Genomic DNA, 18,119 nt, shown 5'->3' on the forward strand with positions numbered 1-18,119 from the left:
TTTTCTCCGGTGGTGATGTGTCAGAAATGGTGCACCATCAAGTACCTGTTCAATGAAAGTTTCTCTGTGGGCTGCTTTTACTTGACATTTAAGCCTCACACCAAGTCTCCTCCATTGACGTCATTATCCTCAACCTAGAGGTGAGAGACAGTCATTTGCTCAGGTTGGTCATTTATTTTTTGTAGACCTAGGACTTGAATCCTCATATGCCCGTGCCCAGAGCCTGTGCCACTTTCTCTAGCCTTCACTGCCTTGGTAGAAATCACCCTGATTTTCCAACTCCTCTGTCCTTCAGGAGCACCCATGGGAAGAAATGGCTCCAAAAGGCCTATAAACTAGAGCTGTTCTGGAACAAGATGACATTTTGGGTTTTTCTTGGTTTTTCATCTAAAATCTTATATTCTGGGGACTGGAAATCCTGGTTAGGGCTTTTAAGCCTAGTGTTTCAAATCTTGACTAGGGTACTTACGGCATTTACTTCTCCATGAATTCCCCTCACGTATTCTCTCACCTCATCTTGCAATGGTTTCCTAAAGGCAATTTTTAAATGTAAATTTACCTTTAAATTTGAAAATAAATCTCAAAGGTAATTTTTCAGCTGGGTAATCTTTATTTATGCCCGAGAATAAAGTTACAATAATAGTCCCCAAAGGGCCTATACAAAATAGGTGAATTGAAGATAACTCAATAAATGTTTCTCAACATCACCAGCCAAGGATTTTCCAGAAAACTTGGTGTTAGAAAAGTATTGAACATTTATTTTTACCAAACTCCAGGTTCTCAAGAAATAACTAGATGAGAATTTCACATACAAATGTTTGTTTCCACAGCTATCTGAGACGGAAAAAAGAACCAAAATAAAATAAAAATGAAAACCACTTGGATTTCTAACCATGATTATAATTGTATTCATCCCAGAATTTTTAAAGGTTTAAACATGTTTAGAAAAGTGGTTTCTTCTTAGATCAGGATCAGGAACTTCAGCCCTCTTGGGAAAGGCCAGCCTGTGGTAAGCTAGCTGGCAACAGGGGTGGAAGTGCCAGAAATATCAGTGGGAAGACAACGAGTCTGAGATTCTTGTGTGATTCAACAATTTGCTTGAGTTTGGAATTACTACTATGTCATGGAATGAAACCAGAAAGATCATTATTCACACTTCATACATTTATTTCTTTCTAGCTTTGTAAATCTTTTCTGAAAGTCATATTCTTAACTAGAGGTATCCAGTTAATTAAATCACAAGGACTTTGTATCAAGTAACAAAAATAATTCATTTCTTCTAAATCGAGCTGGTGGGGCCATTTTCATCTTTCTTGGGACAAGCATTCAGTGAAAACAGAATCAGCGTGCATCCAGGTTGAGTTTTACTATAATCTCTCTACTGTGAAAGGTTTGAGCACATTGCTGGCGTTTAAATTATTAATAATTAATGCAGTGTCACTTAATATTCTATTTGCCTGTTACCAGTTTTTTTCTAATGAACAGCTCGGATTACTCAATGGACTCTTAAGAATGGGCTGCTAGATCTCACAATAATATTTAGAGACTCATGTACAACTATACCTATTCCCACCTTTTCCTGCCTGACTTCATAGGAGGAGATATGTCTCTAGTCCAAGATGAATCACCGATCTGTACTCTAAATGTTTACATGGAATTAACTTTACCATTTGGCTCACCTCCTAAACTATTGCTTTGGAATTTTTTTCTCTCAGCAAATGCTACCATCTTGCATCACTTTCCTTCCCATTCCTATACCTACACTCCATCCAATCCACCAGCGTCCAATTCATTTTACTAATTCAACATTAACTGATTACCTTCAGCTAGTTCCACATCTTCAATGACCATCTGTATACCCAGTAAGGCAAAATCTTGACCTTCACAACTGTTTCCAACTTGTAATAACTTCTGTGACTCACAATACCCTCAAACTTTACATGTTAAAATTCAATTGTTTCTTTCCTCCAGCTTGGCCTCGTACATATTTCCTGTCCTACTGAGTGAGCAGTAGAGTCAAGGTAGAATTAAGAATACTGATTACTTAGATTCCCCGCACCCCCCCCCCCCAGGTTTCTATACTAGACTATGTAGTCAATAAATTTTGAAGAAAAAAATGACCCTTTATAAGTACTCCAACTTAACTTTTGTATTAATGATCTATTTCTATGGAACAAATTTTCACACACTTAGTGGCTTTAAACAACATGTATTTATTATCTCAAAGTTCCTCTGGGTTAGATGTCCAAGCATGGCTTAGCTGGGTCCTTTGCTCAAGGTTTCACAAAGCTGCCATCAAGGTGTAGGCTGGGGCTGAGATCCTCTTCCAAGCTCACTGGTTGTTGGCGAAATTCATTCCCTTGAAACTGTAGAACTTGTGGCAGCTTGCTTATTCAAGGCCAGGGGAAGAGAGAGTCTCTGACTCATTCACTCTTTTTTAAAAGGCTTATCTGATGAGGTCAGGCCCAACCAGGTAGTATCCTTTTGACTGACTCAAAGTCACCTGATTAAGAACCAGAAACCTCTTCACCTTTGCCATGTAATATAACATAATCATGGAAGAGACTATCTTATTCTTTCTGCCATATCCTATCAGTTAGAAGCAAGTTATAAGTCCCCCAGTTAAGGAGACAGTCAGGGTGTAGACCATTGGGGATCATTCTATAATTCTATCTGCCACCGCTTAATTAAAAAAAAATATATGAGTGATGAGAAAAACCATTAAATGTAATTTTGAGATATTAAAATGTTGACTATAGAGAAGAAAAGTATAGAACTTGAACATCTCCAAGTTTAGTGGAAATGGCACATATTTTGAAGATGGTGAAAATGGTTTCCTATGCCTAGCCTTACATTTACTGCCTTGGGCAGGAGATATACCCAAGAACCTAAACTTTAGATCATATTATATGCACCTAAATGGAATAATCAGAGACGTTGTTTTGAAAGACAGACATTTAATTACATAACTGTCTTCACTTGCAAACCATCTTACTATGTGTTAGTTTCATTTGCATTAGAGAGAAAAAAAACACCATTTTATGAATGTAAGTAAGTTATATGTGTTCCCTCAGGGTCCATAATTTTGACTTTTCCTCTCTTTTTTTCTTCTAATACTTTTGGCAGACAGTGGTTTTCCTCTGATTAAAAAGTGTTTAATCTTTCCTCCGGATAGGTATTTCAGGTATCTTGTAAAGTTATGTTCTTACAGCATACAATGGAATACCTACAGAGGTTCCTAGATCCTCGACACCCCCCTTTCTGCCCCATATCATCTCTAGCTCCTTTTCCTGGATGTATCACACAGATGCTCTTGGAGTTAACGCAGGCGTCATTAGAACATGAGATGCATAAGAATCCTGCCACTTTTAGGTCCTGCTTCTTAGGGAAAACTGTTCCACTGGTACTTAGTAAAAACACAATGTGACTTGGTGAATTTCTTTCTTTCTCTTGACATTGGCAATGATCAGGCAATGCCCATGGTATACGATCCATGTGAGGTCGGCTTGCAAATCCCTAGAGATATGTGGTTACTTCTCTACTTTCCCTCTCTTTTGCTTGGGCAACTGCCACATTGATGCACTGGAGCCACTCTTCTGCATTCTTCTCATCCTTGGCCTTGAAAACATAGGTTTTATTGTCTGTGAAGATTTCAAAAGCCCGAGGGAGGGAGCGGTCCCTGCGTTTCCTGGCCACAACTTTCACACTCTGTACTTTGCTGAGTTCTATTGGGGAGTCATCAGGATCATCTTTCTGAAATGCATATGGGAAGGAGAGAACATGAGCTGGCTCCCAGGGTATGAAAAGATCTCTGGCAACTGGAGACTTTTTTAAGAGGATCAGAATCCTTTCACTGAATATAGTTCATAACCTTTGGTATTTTGAATGCTAAGGCCTCAATGAGTCATTAAAACAATGGAAGGAGTGAGCAATTGGCCCTATGTTACTGTCTATTAAGTTGGCACAGATGGCTAATTTATAAAAACTTATTATTTGGTGGGATTTGGGGGAATGTTTAATTCATTTTCTTTGATTTTATGTCATTTTTATTGATATCAACACTGTATCAATAGAGCAAAAAGCAATGGTACAGTTAAAGTACTATTAATTCAGAATTTGAGACAGTTTGGGAAGCATGAAAATGAATTTTCCTTTGTATTATCTCTGAGAAAGGTGTATGAATTGAATAAACAGGGTTCTAATGTTTAAGTAAATCAAACTGTTTTTGAAATACACTGGAGCTTTGGAAGTATGATTTGTCTACAAACATTTAGTGAAAGAATACTTGATGATTTACATTTTTCTTTAATTTTTTAAAATTTTTATTTATTTATGATAGTCACACACACAGAGAGAGAGAGAGAGAGAGGCAGAGACACAGGCAGAGGGAGAAGCAGGCTCCACGCACCAGGAGCCCGACGTGGGTTTCGATCCCGGGTCTCTAGGATCCGGCCCTGGGCCAAAGGCAGGCGCCAAACCGCTGCGCCACCCAGGGATCCCTGATTTACTTTTTTCTTGCATCAACACAGAGCCTCAAAGATCCCTGCTGCAACACAGGAGGGTCATCACAACAGGCTAGTATGAATAGTTTCAAAAGAGCAAGTACTTCTTTACAGCAATTTCTTTAAAACCCCTGAATACATTTGTCTACCGGAGGACTTGCCTGAGCCTGAGGCTCTTGCCAGCTCTCCTTTCCCGCCTCCCCTATACAACTACCTTTCTTTCACCTTCCAATGAAAAGGCACCCTTCTCACTCATCCCAAAGTTACCATGGTCTATCATCCAACTTGGAAAAATCTCAGGAGGATCAAACAAGTGAGAAAAGCAATTGAAAATACTGTTGCTGGGGAAGCGTCTTTCAACCAAAGCAATACAACCACTCCCCAGCTGTTTCGTTAAGAGGAGCATTTCCAACAGCATTTCACTTTTTAATGGTTAGTACCCATTTATAACATTTTGTATTATACTCATGACTTTTCAGAAGTGATAGTCTTAAAAATATAATAATAAAATATTAATACTTAGAGACTGATGTCACAAAATATTAAAATAAATTTCAATTTATATAGATAATTTTACTGCAGTGAAAAATGATTGGGTGATCAGGATAAAATACTGTGGAGCAGGTAGGAAACAATATGACTTGAAGGAAAAAGGATACCGTGTAAACACTGCGGTAAGAGATGAACTAATTTGTTTATATTTTTAAATGGATGGTCGTAGGTGCCAAATTGCTACGGTATGTTATTCCAATGGTTATATTTGAAGGAGAAGTGTGAACTTTTTATTTTAAAATGATAATATTGGGATCCCTGGGTGGCGCAGCGGTTTGGCGCCTGCCTTTGGCCCAGGGCGCGATCCTGGAGACCCGGGATCGAATCCCACATCAGGCTCCCGGTGCATGGAGCCTGCTTCTCCCTCTGCCTGTGTCTCTGCCTCTCTCTCTTTCTCTCTCTCTCTCTCTCTCTGTGACTATCATAAATAAATAAAAAATTAAAAAATAAAATAAAATGATAATATTTTCAGTTCAACAGAAATTACGATTTGGACAACTTCTTAAACGTAGGATAAACTTAAAATGCTGCGAGATTGCACAGATTTTCAAAATTCTTTTAGGGAATAGAATAAAGTTTGAAGATACTTGTACTAGATAATACTTTGTTAACGCAATTTGGTCTAAAGTAAATATCTGTCAGTGATAAGTTTGTATTTCTTTGAATTAGAGACTAGACATTGATACCTGGAGGAACTGATCAAGAAAACAAAAAGTTACCCTAATTCTCTGTAGTCTTTCAGTTCTTATTAAAAATGCACATTTTTCTCATTTACAAGAAAGGTCCTTTACTTTTAGTTTCTGTCGTTAATGTTTGTTTGTTTATTTATTTATTTATTGTTTTTAAATTATTATTTTTTTAATTGGAGTTCAATTTGCCAACATACAGCATATCACCCAGTGCTCATCCCGTCAAGTGCCCCCCTCAGAAAGGTCCTTTATGATGGGGCCGAAGTCTCAGGTGGCCTGGTGACCCCTGCTAGGTCACTGTGTCCCTGGGGGTGAGCGGGAATTTGCTGTGGTCCTTCTACTGCATTATATTATTTCTCAATATTTGAGCCACATGTTCCATCACATTTCTGAAATGTCAAACCATTATTTCCCAATAAAGATGTCAAACAAGTTAGCCAATTATAAAGTAGTTTATTCTTTAAGCTTTCTTAAAAAGCTCTGAATCAAGAAGTATAAAGGTTATTATCTGAGCTCAGGAAAAATATTCTTATGCACAAACTCTGCTCTGACTCAAGGGATCGGAAAAATCACTGTATCTTAACTTCTATTTCTGATTTCTTTTAAAAAACAGGAAATTCAGATGGTCATTTTTAGATACTTTAAAAGTACTTCAATGTGGAGCTATGCTAAGAAGAGTTTCTTTAAACCTCCCACCACGGTCTGAATCGAGCACACCATTATGCTTCTCCTTCAAAAAGATCTTCAGCCACAGAAAAGTCCACCTGTATATTTGATAATACCCACAGACGAAGAAAGTAGCATGAGCTTAGCGTAGGTATCACCAACTTCTTTCATTCAAAAAGTTAACATGAAGTTTTAGTAACTAAAGAAGTGTTGATCAAAATTTGTCATAATTCAGATATACTATGTTCCTGTTCAGTAAAATGTTCAAATAAATTTTATAATGAGCACTCCAAAGATATAGTGCGAATGTGCTCAGTGAATCGTGATTTTTAAATACTTTAAAATCTTTCATTAATTAAATTCAAACATAGTTTGGTTTGCCACTGACTGTATTGTAAGTGTTCATGGGACGCAGGACAGTACACTCATTTAATAACATGCTCCGATGTCATACTGCCTGTGTCAGACTCCAGTTTTATTCCTTTTTACCTTACTGGCTCTATCTTTGGTCAAGCTGATCAGTGTGTGTGTCTCTCCCTCACAAGGGGAAGGGAGTAGGGTGGGGCTTGATGTTACATGATGTTAAATGCTATATGGTGGAACAACTTTGAGATATGCTAGTTAACCAAAATTAAGTGGGCTATCTCCTGCGAGACTTGTCAGAGCCTTTAGCTCCTTTGTATCTCACAGATAACTTTGATGAGGACCAAGACCGACACCTGGTAATGACTGACAGACCCTGGGTTTTAAAGGCCACCAGCGGAACACAGTGGGCAGAGAGGCCAGCGCAGGGTGCTGTATGCGTGTTCTTTGGGGCATCTTTGTGCAGGAGTGGATGACCACATGTACATATGCACATGCTTTCTCCATCGCTCTGATTCTGGGGCTCAAATAATATCTGTAAAAGGGGGGACATGACAGAAATCCAAAGGCCAAGGTCTTGCCCTTCCTGGCCTGCCTACCAGCAAGATAAAGACAGAAAGTACCTCCGCTGCCCACTTAAGTCAGATCCTACAAGGCTTTCTTGGGGTCAGACAACCTGGTATCTGCTCCTCCTGGGAAAGACACAGGCAAGTGAGGGCTCTCACTGTGCACTGTGCAAGGGGCCTCAGGGATCACCCCCCACCCCCAGAGGAGTAGGCTTCCATTCGCTGGCAGGGAGGGAGGGAGGGAAAGGCACCCCAGACTTACCCGTCTGTAATGCAGCAATAACAATAATGCTGACCTCAAAGGACTCTTCTGAAGGTTTTTAAATTTTGTTTATTTGACAGAGAGAGAGAGAGAGAGAGAGAGAGGCAAAGCAGAGGGAGTAGAAGGCAGAGGGAGAGGGAGAAGCAGGCTCTCATGTGGGGCTCGATTCCAGGACCCTGGTATCATGACCTGAGCAGAAGGCAGATGCTTAACCGACTGACCCACCTAGGCACCACCCCTACTTTTTAAAGAAGATTTTAGCGTAGCCCGAGTGGCTCAGTGGTTTAGTGCTGCCTTCGGCCCAGGGCATGATCCTGGGGTCCCGGGATCGAGTCCCACGTCGGGCTCCCTGCATGGAGCCTGCTTCTCCCTCTGCCTGTGTCTCTGCCTCTCTGTCTCTCTGTTTCTCATGAATAAATAAATAAAATCTTTAAAAAAAATAAAGAAGATTTTATTTATTTATTTGACAAAGAGAGAGAGAGAGAGAGAGTTCTGAGGATTCTTTCAGGCAACCCAGTGTGGCATGCAATAAGCTGTTATCATTATATTCACAATATCCAAGAAGTACGTCAAGATTTCTTTCTCTCTGATCCTGAATGAGTAGAATTTAATGATAAATAAAACTGACTTGAAAAGAAGAGAATAGCTTCGCATTGCTGATTGGAATAGAATGCTATTTCAGAAGTTTCCTACTCAAAATCCAGAGCACAGATATTTACTGAGCATCCTACTTCAGACTGAAAATGATATTCAATGAATATTTATTAATTCTTTTAGAATCCCATTCTAGTTATTATCTGGGTATTAAGTGAAGGGTGATAATGGTTTTCCCTAACCAGAACTGACCTTTGTTGACTACAAGAAGTACTTAAGATAAATCAGCCTTTGTTTCTTTCTCCCAGCCTGCTGTCTCTCTTCCCTGGGTCTCTGCCTCCAGATATAACCTTTAGTTCTAAAGGAAATCAGGGCCAATGTCATACGCTATTAGTTTATGTGAGTGATCTATAAGGAAACAAAAGAAACACTGTTCAAGTCAAGCTCATTGGTAGGAGCTCATCTTCAGTAGTTCATCTTCTAAAACTTAAGTCAACTTTTAAAAAGATCTCCCCTAATAAACCAAAGAGAAAAAGTGAACCGACTAACATAAGACCAAACAGAATAGACAGTCCAGGGAACGTATGCAAAAAAACGCCGACACTGTAAAATTATAAATGGAAAAGGGCAAATTATTGGCGTTTTAACTCGAGACAAAATGCCTAGCTGGTTGGTGGAGATGGAGACCTTAGAAATACGAGTATAAAAGACAAGGGGGAAACTTACAGACTTTCCTTTTTGAAACAGAAGTTGATTTCCAGCCAGTGTAAAATAACGAGTTTTCCACCTCTTGATGAACTTCCATCGGACTTGCTTCTCTTTAAGTTTTCCTTCTATGAGAGGCTGGCCATCTTGATTTATAACTGTTGAAGGTAAGAGAATGATCAAGCCGTTTATTTCCCATTATTTGTTTGGCAAGCGATCAAAAGTCAGAATTATACAACAAACCAGAACCCAGGAAAGTATATTTGGAAAGTGCGGTAGTAAATTATGAATTTGGTTAACCTTTCCCCCTTTTGTCCCTAAAGGAATGCACAATTTAGATATGATGATGGGAACCCGTTGAAAGCCCTCATTGAGATTTTCAAAAGGAATAGAGTTCACAAAAAAGAGCATCTGGTTAGCAGTTTTTAAGATGTAGCCAGATATTCAACTTTCTGTGCTTAACTCTTTTGTTTCACATTAACTGCTCACACAAGCTGCTTAGAAGTATAGCTCTATAAATAATCATAAATCAAGGATATTTAGCTATTTGGCAGCAAAAGCTGAAGAAATGCCCCTGAAGATGTGTTTTTCCTGAAGACATAACATCGCAAAGGCCAGCCCAACTCTTTTGAACGTGGTATTTCCACTCGGGAACACACGTCCTCCCTCTCCATTCTGCATACGCCCATCTCCGCCCAATCAACAACTAATCATTTCAGGTGTCAACCTAGATGTTGCTTCTTTTAGGAGAACTTCCCCAATCCCAGACGAGGGCGGATTCACCTGCCATATGTTCTCATCACATCTGGCATGTTTTTTTTTGTTTTTGTTTTTGTGTGTTTTTTTTGTTTTGTTTTGTTTTTTACATCAAGAATCATTGGTAGATAGTTATTGGTATTTATCTGATTCACATGTGTCTTTCCCATTGAACTGAAAACTCTACAAGGGCAAATTTTTGCTTTGTTCACCGATGTATCACCCGACACCTAGTATAGTAGTGCCTGACGAACATAGGGAATCTGTATTTGTTGACTGAAAAGGTTAATTTTACAGTGAGGTAGAGTGTGTACGATAACGTGTAATCATGGAATTAGAAGATGTGTCACAATGCCAGAAGTCAAAAGTTACAATGCTGAACTGAAGAGTTTCATTTATTTTGCCAACTACACAAGATTCACTCTCCAAATTCACAGGCGAGCATCTGATTTCTGGGGATTATGCAATATTTACTTACATACATTATGTTCAATTTTCATAATGCTTTGAATGTAATGAAATGTGTTCCATCACTTAGAAATCCAGACAGTGCCTGTTTGACCATAGAAACACAACCCATTCTTGCTATCCTATTGTTTCTCTTTTCCAATACAGGTCAAGGGACTACTTCAGACCAGGAGGATTTGTCCATCTTGACAGTATTTTCAGGATAAGAATGATGCAATTTACAGCATGGATAGTTTTCATAAACAAAGTTCTACTAAGGCTAGTTTGGCCCTTTTCCCCCCTGTCTGATGAATGTTCAATGGAATGTTCTATTGTCAATCCCAATAAGGCTAAACACTGCAAACATCAAATATACCGTTAGATAGTGACAGGGCTATGATGAAAATGAATTGGGAGTGACATGGGTGTTGGTGCCCGCACACATAGGTTGTCAGGAAATAGCCTGGACGTTTGAAGGGAACTTCAATCTGAGACTTCACTGTTGAGAAGTCTCCTGTCTTTGGAGGAGCTTCATGGCGGCGAGCATGGTGCACAGCAGAGCATAGAGAGAGCAGGAACTCAAGAAATATTGACTATCAATTTCAAGAAAATTATTTCAGAGCTCTGCCTTGAAATCATCTGATTAGGAATCATCTGATTTAGACTATTAATACAGTAATGCTCTTTGGAAATTGAAATGTCCCATCAACATGGTGCTTGCTCCTTTTGTATGGCCTCTACACTCAGCGGTTACCTCGGACAGAGCACTTAGGACAGATGCTCTGTCTTTCCTGTGCTGCGTGGCCTAGAGAGCCAGAACAGCCTCACAGTGTTGGCCTGGACCGTGGGTTCAGTGTTTACTAACTGCATGCTCTTGAGGCACGAAAGGGGCAGCAGTCCCTCTGAGAGGAAGAACAGAAGGTCCAAAGGGAGATCCAAGAAAAAAGGAAAACACACTCTAAGCAAACAATGAAAAGCCCAGGCCAAAACTTACATTAAAATCTTTCCTAAAACATCCATTTCTTATGCTTTCAAATCAGAAAAAAAATCGCTAATCTAATTATGATGTCCGAGGATTTTTGAATAAGAATTCAGAAGAGTTATATTTGAGTCCTTTCAACTATAGTTTTCTGATCAGCAAGATCCCACCTGCTTTGCAAAGATGATGCGATCAAAAGTCAAAATTAAGAAACTTATGTGAGGACACCGGGTAAGTAAACGCTACGGCCCCCTCCGTCCTCTGCTTTTAGTAGACTTTACCACATAGTTTGTAATCCCATTGCTTTCTTGCCAAGGTTTTCATGGTAAGATGATTGAACGTAATGGCTTCATAACAGCACATTTTTCTAGTGTCAATCTTCTATATTTACTCAAAGAAGCATTTGAAATAGTCATGATACCTGAGTTGATTAGAAATCATGGTTGACTTAAATAATATTTAAGCCCATGGATCCTTCTGGATCTGACATAGGGGATTTTCTTCAAGTATTTCTCCTCAAGGCAGGTCCAAATGTTGCACTTGGGGCACCTGGGTGGCTCAGTCGGTTAAGCATCTAATTCTTGATTTCGGTTCAGGTCATGATCTCAGGGTTGGGAGATCCAGCCCCTCACTGGGCTCCACACACTGGGCATGGACCCTGCTTAAGATTCTCTCTCTCCCTCTCCCTCAGCCCTTCCCCTCGCTCACTCTCTCTTTCCCTCTCTCTTACTCTCACTCTTAAAAAAAAAAAGACTTTACAAATGTTGCACTTGAAGAGTATGTGACAAAGGTTTTCAAGGAGCACTTGGCAAAATAGTTGAAGGAATTGTTTGAGATACAGAGTGGATAGGATCTCACACCCACAGACCGAACATAATGACCATAATGACCATGAAAGACTCAAGACGAAATGATAGGATTACTGGAGATCAAAAAGATGAAGGACTGCCGAGAAATTCTGCTGAACAGAGGCTTTCCATTATATAGCCCAGCCAAAATTACCCCAGGGAAAAAGTCCATGGAAAGGGCTGTAGGAAGGAAATGTTAGCAGAACTTTAAAGTAGCTGCGTGTGAGGGCCTGAATTTAGGGGTCGGAGTCAGCTTCTGATAGTTTTGTAAAAGCCAGACTATTTGTAGCTCTGGGATTAATTTAAAAATAGTTTCAGAAGTTAAAAAAAAAAAGAGACTTAAAAACGCTCCACCTACTATTCCATATCTTAATTTTATTTTGCAGTGATATCTAGCACGTGCACAAGAGGCCAAGTGTCAGTTTAATAGGTCTACTGCCCGTATCATGTCCTTATCAGCAATAGTTCTCATGATAACACTATCTTCATGATCAAAACGAGGAATTAATTCTTTCCAAGAATGATCATATCCTATTTGAAAAATAGCATATGTGGAATGAGACTGAGAGAATAATCACGTGCCTGAAACTATGTAACACATGCAGGATGTGCAAATCTTTTCTCACTCGCCAACTAATGCATTAGTTCATTGAAGGGCCACCATTGGGCTAAGACATTCTCTGCCAACCCAGATCTGTTCTTCTCTTCGTCAGTTAGCTGAAAAGCTATGGAAAATTAAACTGAATTCCCTCGTGCAATTGGAACCCAAACTGTTAGCGTGCTTACCAACTTAGAAGTCTTTCTGAGTGTTAATACAAATGTTTATACACTAATTGTATTTCTTTTGGGCACCAAGGGTTGAAGATATTTATGTCAATAAAAAATGAACTTTGAAGGCATTAATCTGACTCAGTGTGATGTTGGTAAGAGCGAAATAGTACCAGGCAGAGACCTCAAAGTTGAGAAGCCCCTCGGCAGGGAGAGCAAAGCAGTAAAGAATAGTCCTCTGTTCATCCGCCAACCATCCAGCCACCCCCGCACATACTCCTGAGCACAGATAAGCTGAAAGGCACTGTGCTTGGATCTGAGCGGGTGACAATGTCCAGTTCAGAGGGAGCTTGAATTTATCATCTTGCAGGTGAGGTAAAGTATTTTTACAAATTACACAGCTCAATGTGGAGTTTGGCAAGTGCCGCCGGAGAAGTAAAAGCCAAGCACTACGATACTCAAAGAAAGGAAATTCTACTTCTGGCTGGGAGGAGGTGACATGGGGACTGGGCCTGTGCTAAGGAAGAGAAAAAGGGTATTTAGGAAGAGGGAAAAGGGCAGAGGTACAAGGGGTGTGTGTAAGGGAAAGCTCGTGAAAAGAAAAGAACGTAAAGAATCTGAAAAAAAATCCATGAGCTCAGAAGCAAGTTTATAAAGCACTTGCCCTGGGACAAAGCCATGAGGACTGAGGGTATGAAGGCAATTCAAGGTTTTCTTGGTGTAAGATCCAGGAAAGAGACTGGGTAACAAACTGTCATGGGGAGGTCATATTGGACTTCAGTTGTAGGTCCTTTTGAAGACTCACTAGAAAGGACTTTGCTTTTCTTAAGGACTAAGCAGGAGCCCAGAACCTGTGAAGGTCCTGCTGGCACAGGCACGAAGCCCCCCGGGGCCCCAGATGGGATCAGTTACGTATCACAGAGTCTCAGCAGGAAACAGAGGACACTTCACGCTGGGTAATTGAGGGGAGTTAATAAAGGGACTATTTACACAGATGTGAGCAAGGTGTAGGAAAAGCACCCTCGTGCTCTGGGCCAGGAGCCACAGGGACGCCTAACACGCCTCTGCATGAAGAGGAAAGGGGAGAGAGCAGTGAGGACCCAGAGGGAAAGCTGTGGGCAGAACACCGACTCACAGGAGCTGTGGCCCTGGGCATAGGGCACAGTCAACCTGCAGCAACCAAGGGGAGGGGAATCTGGGAAGAAATGACCCAACCCCACTCTGCTCCCTCCCTCTGATCTCCTGCCTTTGTCCTAGTGGTCAGCTGTAACCGAAAGCCGGAGGTAAGGGAGACTGGGACACTTCTTAACTGGGCAGAGGAGGCAGGAGAGCTTCCTGGAGTAAACGTATCTGAGCTGAATTCTGAAGAACAAGTAACGGTGATGAACATGAAGGGAGAAGAGGCATACTGAAAAAACAAACAAACAAACAAACAAACAAGAACAAAAACAAAAACCATAGGCAAAGGGCCGCAGCTTAGAGACGGGTTGTGCAATGCATTCTAGAAACTAATTCATTCTATGAGATGGGACTTGGAGGGGCGGAGATGGTGTGAAAGTCGAGGAGAGGCCAATTCTTAAGGGTCCTGGACATTGAGCAAATTGGAATCTCAGGCTTTGCAATGAAACATAATGAAAAATAATAATTTCTGTAGTCACATAACTTTTATCTCAAGAGCACTAGAGTTTCCTTGAGTCAAGGTCTCCATCTTGTTTTAAGCGTTCTTGCAATTCGGAATATGTCTTCAGTCATTTATCGCTTAATTTAAACATGGTGCGCTGAATGCCACGTTCACTCGCCACACAGGGCTACGCCAGCAACTTTCTCCGGTATAGGCCTATAGTTTATGAGATGAGGGCAGTGGTTTTGAAGCCAGACCTCAACTGGAGTCCAGAATCTGCTACTTAACAACTGACAGGTCTTGCGCAAGTTACTCCACTGAGCTTCAGGTTTATCTTCTCTAGGGTTGTCACGCTTAACACCAAGGCCACCATGAATGGCTGTGCAGTTGGCCACTGCACAGGAGCACTCAGTCAAGGTCATGAGTAGAGGCTGAAATTCAGCTTGTATTTTGCTGTTCAAGTCAAACACCCCCAAGTGGATTTCATCCACCATAATAAATAAAGACACATGAAAATGCCATTAAGTTCACAGTGGCCTTGCTTAACCAAATGGCTGGTATATTGTAAGGGGTCAATAAATAGTAGCTACTATCATCATGACCATGATATCATCATCAACATAAAATGATGCTCATCATCCTTTTACTGTGATGATGAACAGATGGTTCTTATAAATCCCATATCCTAATGGCTCCAGGATAAAACCTGCCTCCATCCCCCCAAATCAGGAATGTAGTGAAATCCACATGAAGATGTTGGAATAATGAGAGAATTCAGGGTGAGGCAGTGAACACCTTTAAGGTTCAAGGACTTCAGGCTTTGAACTTAAGGTGTGAGGGGGATTTCAAAGAGTCTCAAAAGGGAGGTGAACTCTCCTGTTTTTGTGTGACAAATTAATTTATTCACTAATACTGCCATTTTCAAGCCAATCCAGTATGGATTGGGCTGCATTGGGAGTGGTTTCCACACCATCTGAGGATGCTCCCCTTTCTTCCAGACTTCCTGCTTGTTTTTATGATGGTAGATGGTAACCCCCATATAACTACTATTCACATTGCACAGTGACTTCCATCCAGACTCAGAGACTCAGAACTCCCTGATACTGTGTGTTTTTTGGATTATGTAACTTTTGTCTCGAAAACATTGCGCTGTGCATGAATAACCCATAATGGAGACTGCCATGAATTTCATTTGTGATATTTGAGTTCTTAGATATTCTTTCCTGATTGTTAAAGATACATATACCTACAAAAGAAGGCATATTCTGGAAGAAAAAAAATATATAAATGTCAAATACTTAGTTTTCTGAAAAAGAACAGAGAAAATGCATTTTTAAAAAAATTTCCCTTGAAATTACTGCTTCTGGGAATTATAACTCCTATACAGTCTGTGGGGAATTTCTTTGTGTGCACTGAGATTTACTTGAATTCCCTTCCACAGTTTTACCTATTTTTTGTAATGTGTCAGTTCTAATAAAGGCAACTCTAATTATAGAGGAAATGCTTAAAGAAGGATAGAAGCATTAAATGAGGAGGTTATAGGAGTCACATTTAGTAAACTGAGTGTCTGTGGTTTTTGAAATCACTAAGGATCATCACGAATGGTATGTTTCTAATGAACATCTAGGCGTTATTTTAGAGTGCCATATTTCTTTATCTGTAGTAGATGAAGCAGGAGGTACAATCCAGCATAGGTTTTGAAACATCCTTCAAGATGCCGAGGGTCCAGAATAGGACAGACAAACTCAATTTGACAGCAGCCCTTTGAGCACACTTCCACATTTAACTGAATGGCTTCCCTCCTCAATAATTTTATACCTGTCAAAACGTAGTATGCTTTCTAGGCTTCTCTATCAGTCATGGAAATGTTGATCTACAGAAGCCTCAGAACTGCTATTTTATAAGCCCGTAGAACAGTGTTTTCCAGACTGTTCTGAGGGCCACCTACATTGGAGTTACTTGCTGGTTTGTTGAAATGCACCTTCCAAGGTACCGCCCAAACCTTTTGAATCATATTTTTAGGGTGGGGTGAGGGACCTTACATTTTTAATAAGATCCCTAGGTGACTCTCCTGTAGCCCAAGAACTTCTAGGAAATGAAAGAAGCCTCATGGCAAATGACAGTAACAGGTCACATAATACACAAAACAGTTAAACTGCAAAACCAAAAATGGGAAGAAAATTGGTATAACCTTTCCGTGAAATTAAAAAACAGGATAGCAGTATGAGGTAGCAGGCACATCCTTGGCTTAAATCAATAGCGTTAACGGAAAAAATGCTCAGAATCAATATTCGTGGAATTTGGCTTACTATTGTATCAGCTACTTGCTAAGAAGGTAACCTGTTCAGTAGTTTTGCGCAGCAAGCACGATCACCTTTGTGCCTTTATGGCAGCTATCAAGGAAGACTGGCCTGGACTTGCCCAGTAATGACTAGTAGGGGCCAATGGGAAAAGATCAGGGACAGTGGAAGTGAATGAAGATAATCGCTCAATTTTAGGATGGAATTTTGAATGAGGAAGGGTTCCAGACACATTTCTTATGTTGGGCTCACACTGCCATTCCGTTAATACGAGCTCATGGATGGCTCTTGCTGGCAGAGTTGGATTTACACGCTTGTAAATGTTGAGGGCTTTCTCACTCCCCTGTGGACTGTGGAGCTGCTTCCCTTGCAGAGGGAAAAATCCATCTGACATACTTGTCAGCTTGTTAGCATTGTTCAACTTGAACACATCCTAGCCATCATCCCAGCTTCCTGTACATTGCTGCTGTATTGGAACATCCTAAGGTGTTCTCTACAATGCTTTTGTGGAATGATTTAACACAAGTTCCATCTGTTGTGGTTCCAACTTTTTGGTAATAAATAGAAGTCTTACAATGTCTACATTGGAAACTTGATCTGTAACACGTATACATGTATGCCATCTCTCTCTGTGCTCTCATATTACTTTGAAAAGAACTTATTTAGGAAGATACTGTTAATTCAAAAGAATATGTTTGGCACAAAAATTACACCAGAAATGTTATAATACGAATTATCTGTCTCTTAAAATGAAACACTGTGAATTCATTAATTTGTTTTTTGTCATCATTTGCCTGAGAAAAATTTTACTGAAAATTCTCTGAGAAGATACAAACTTTGGATGTTCACTTATTTGACAAATATTTATTGAGCATTGTGTGCTAGGGGCTGAAGGTGGATGGATGAGGAGGGCTCCCTTCGTATAATTTACTATTTACCAGAGGAAATAGACATTAATCAAATAACCACATGTAGAAAACAAAACCAAAAACAAAAAACAAGACAGCAGGTGTAACGATTGTCATGAGAAGAAGGCTTTGAAGGTTTTGAAGACCCTTGTTATCATGGAGGTCACAGAAGGCTTCCCCATGGTGGTGAATTTGAATTGTAATGGGAAAAGCTAAAATCTCTATTAACCAGATGAACAGAGGAGAAACTGCACTCCGTACAAAAACCCAGTGGCAGGAAGAAGCAAGGTGTGTATGGGAAACTGAAAGAAGATCCTCCTAGCCTTAGCGGAGAGAGAGAATAGATGACATATGGGACAAGATGCTGCTGCAGAGGATGGGAGAGACCATGTGAGGCTGTGAGGGGCATGTTACAGTCTGGTCTTTAAACTAAGACCTGTGGGAAGCTGTTTTAAGGTTTCATGCAGGGGAGTAGGATCATCAGAGTTGTGTTTTGAGGAGATTGTTCTTGTTGCATCATGGGAGGCCAGCTGGCAGGGTTGAGTAGCTCATTTAGGAGGCTTTTTCCATTATTTTAGGGAAGAGGTGATGGT

General features: G+C 40.3%; 1 protein-coding gene across 1 annotated transcript in view; it reads right to left on the reverse strand.

The window, feature by feature from the left end:
- Window positions 1–2,193: 2,193 nt before the first annotated feature.
- Window positions 2,194–18,119, reverse strand: part of VEPH1 (ventricular zone expressed PH domain containing 1) — a 220,850-nt gene continuing 204,924 nt past the window's right edge. The window contains exons 14-15 of the mRNA XM_049099858.1: window positions 8,921–9,057; window positions 2,194–3,753 (exon numbers count right to left, since the gene is read on the reverse strand). Coding sequence (XP_048955815.1) covers window positions 3,517–3,753; window positions 8,921–9,057 — 374 coding nt within the window. The 3' untranslated portion in view covers window positions 2,194–3,516. The remainder of the gene's footprint in view (window positions 3,754–8,920; window positions 9,058–18,119) is intronic.

The sequence above is a fragment of the Canis lupus genome, chromosome 23 (assembly GCF_003254725.2).
Source record: "Canis lupus dingo isolate Sandy chromosome 23, ASM325472v2, whole genome shotgun sequence".
NCBI classification, from domain to species: Eukaryota; Metazoa; Chordata; class Mammalia; order Carnivora; family Canidae; genus Canis; species Canis lupus.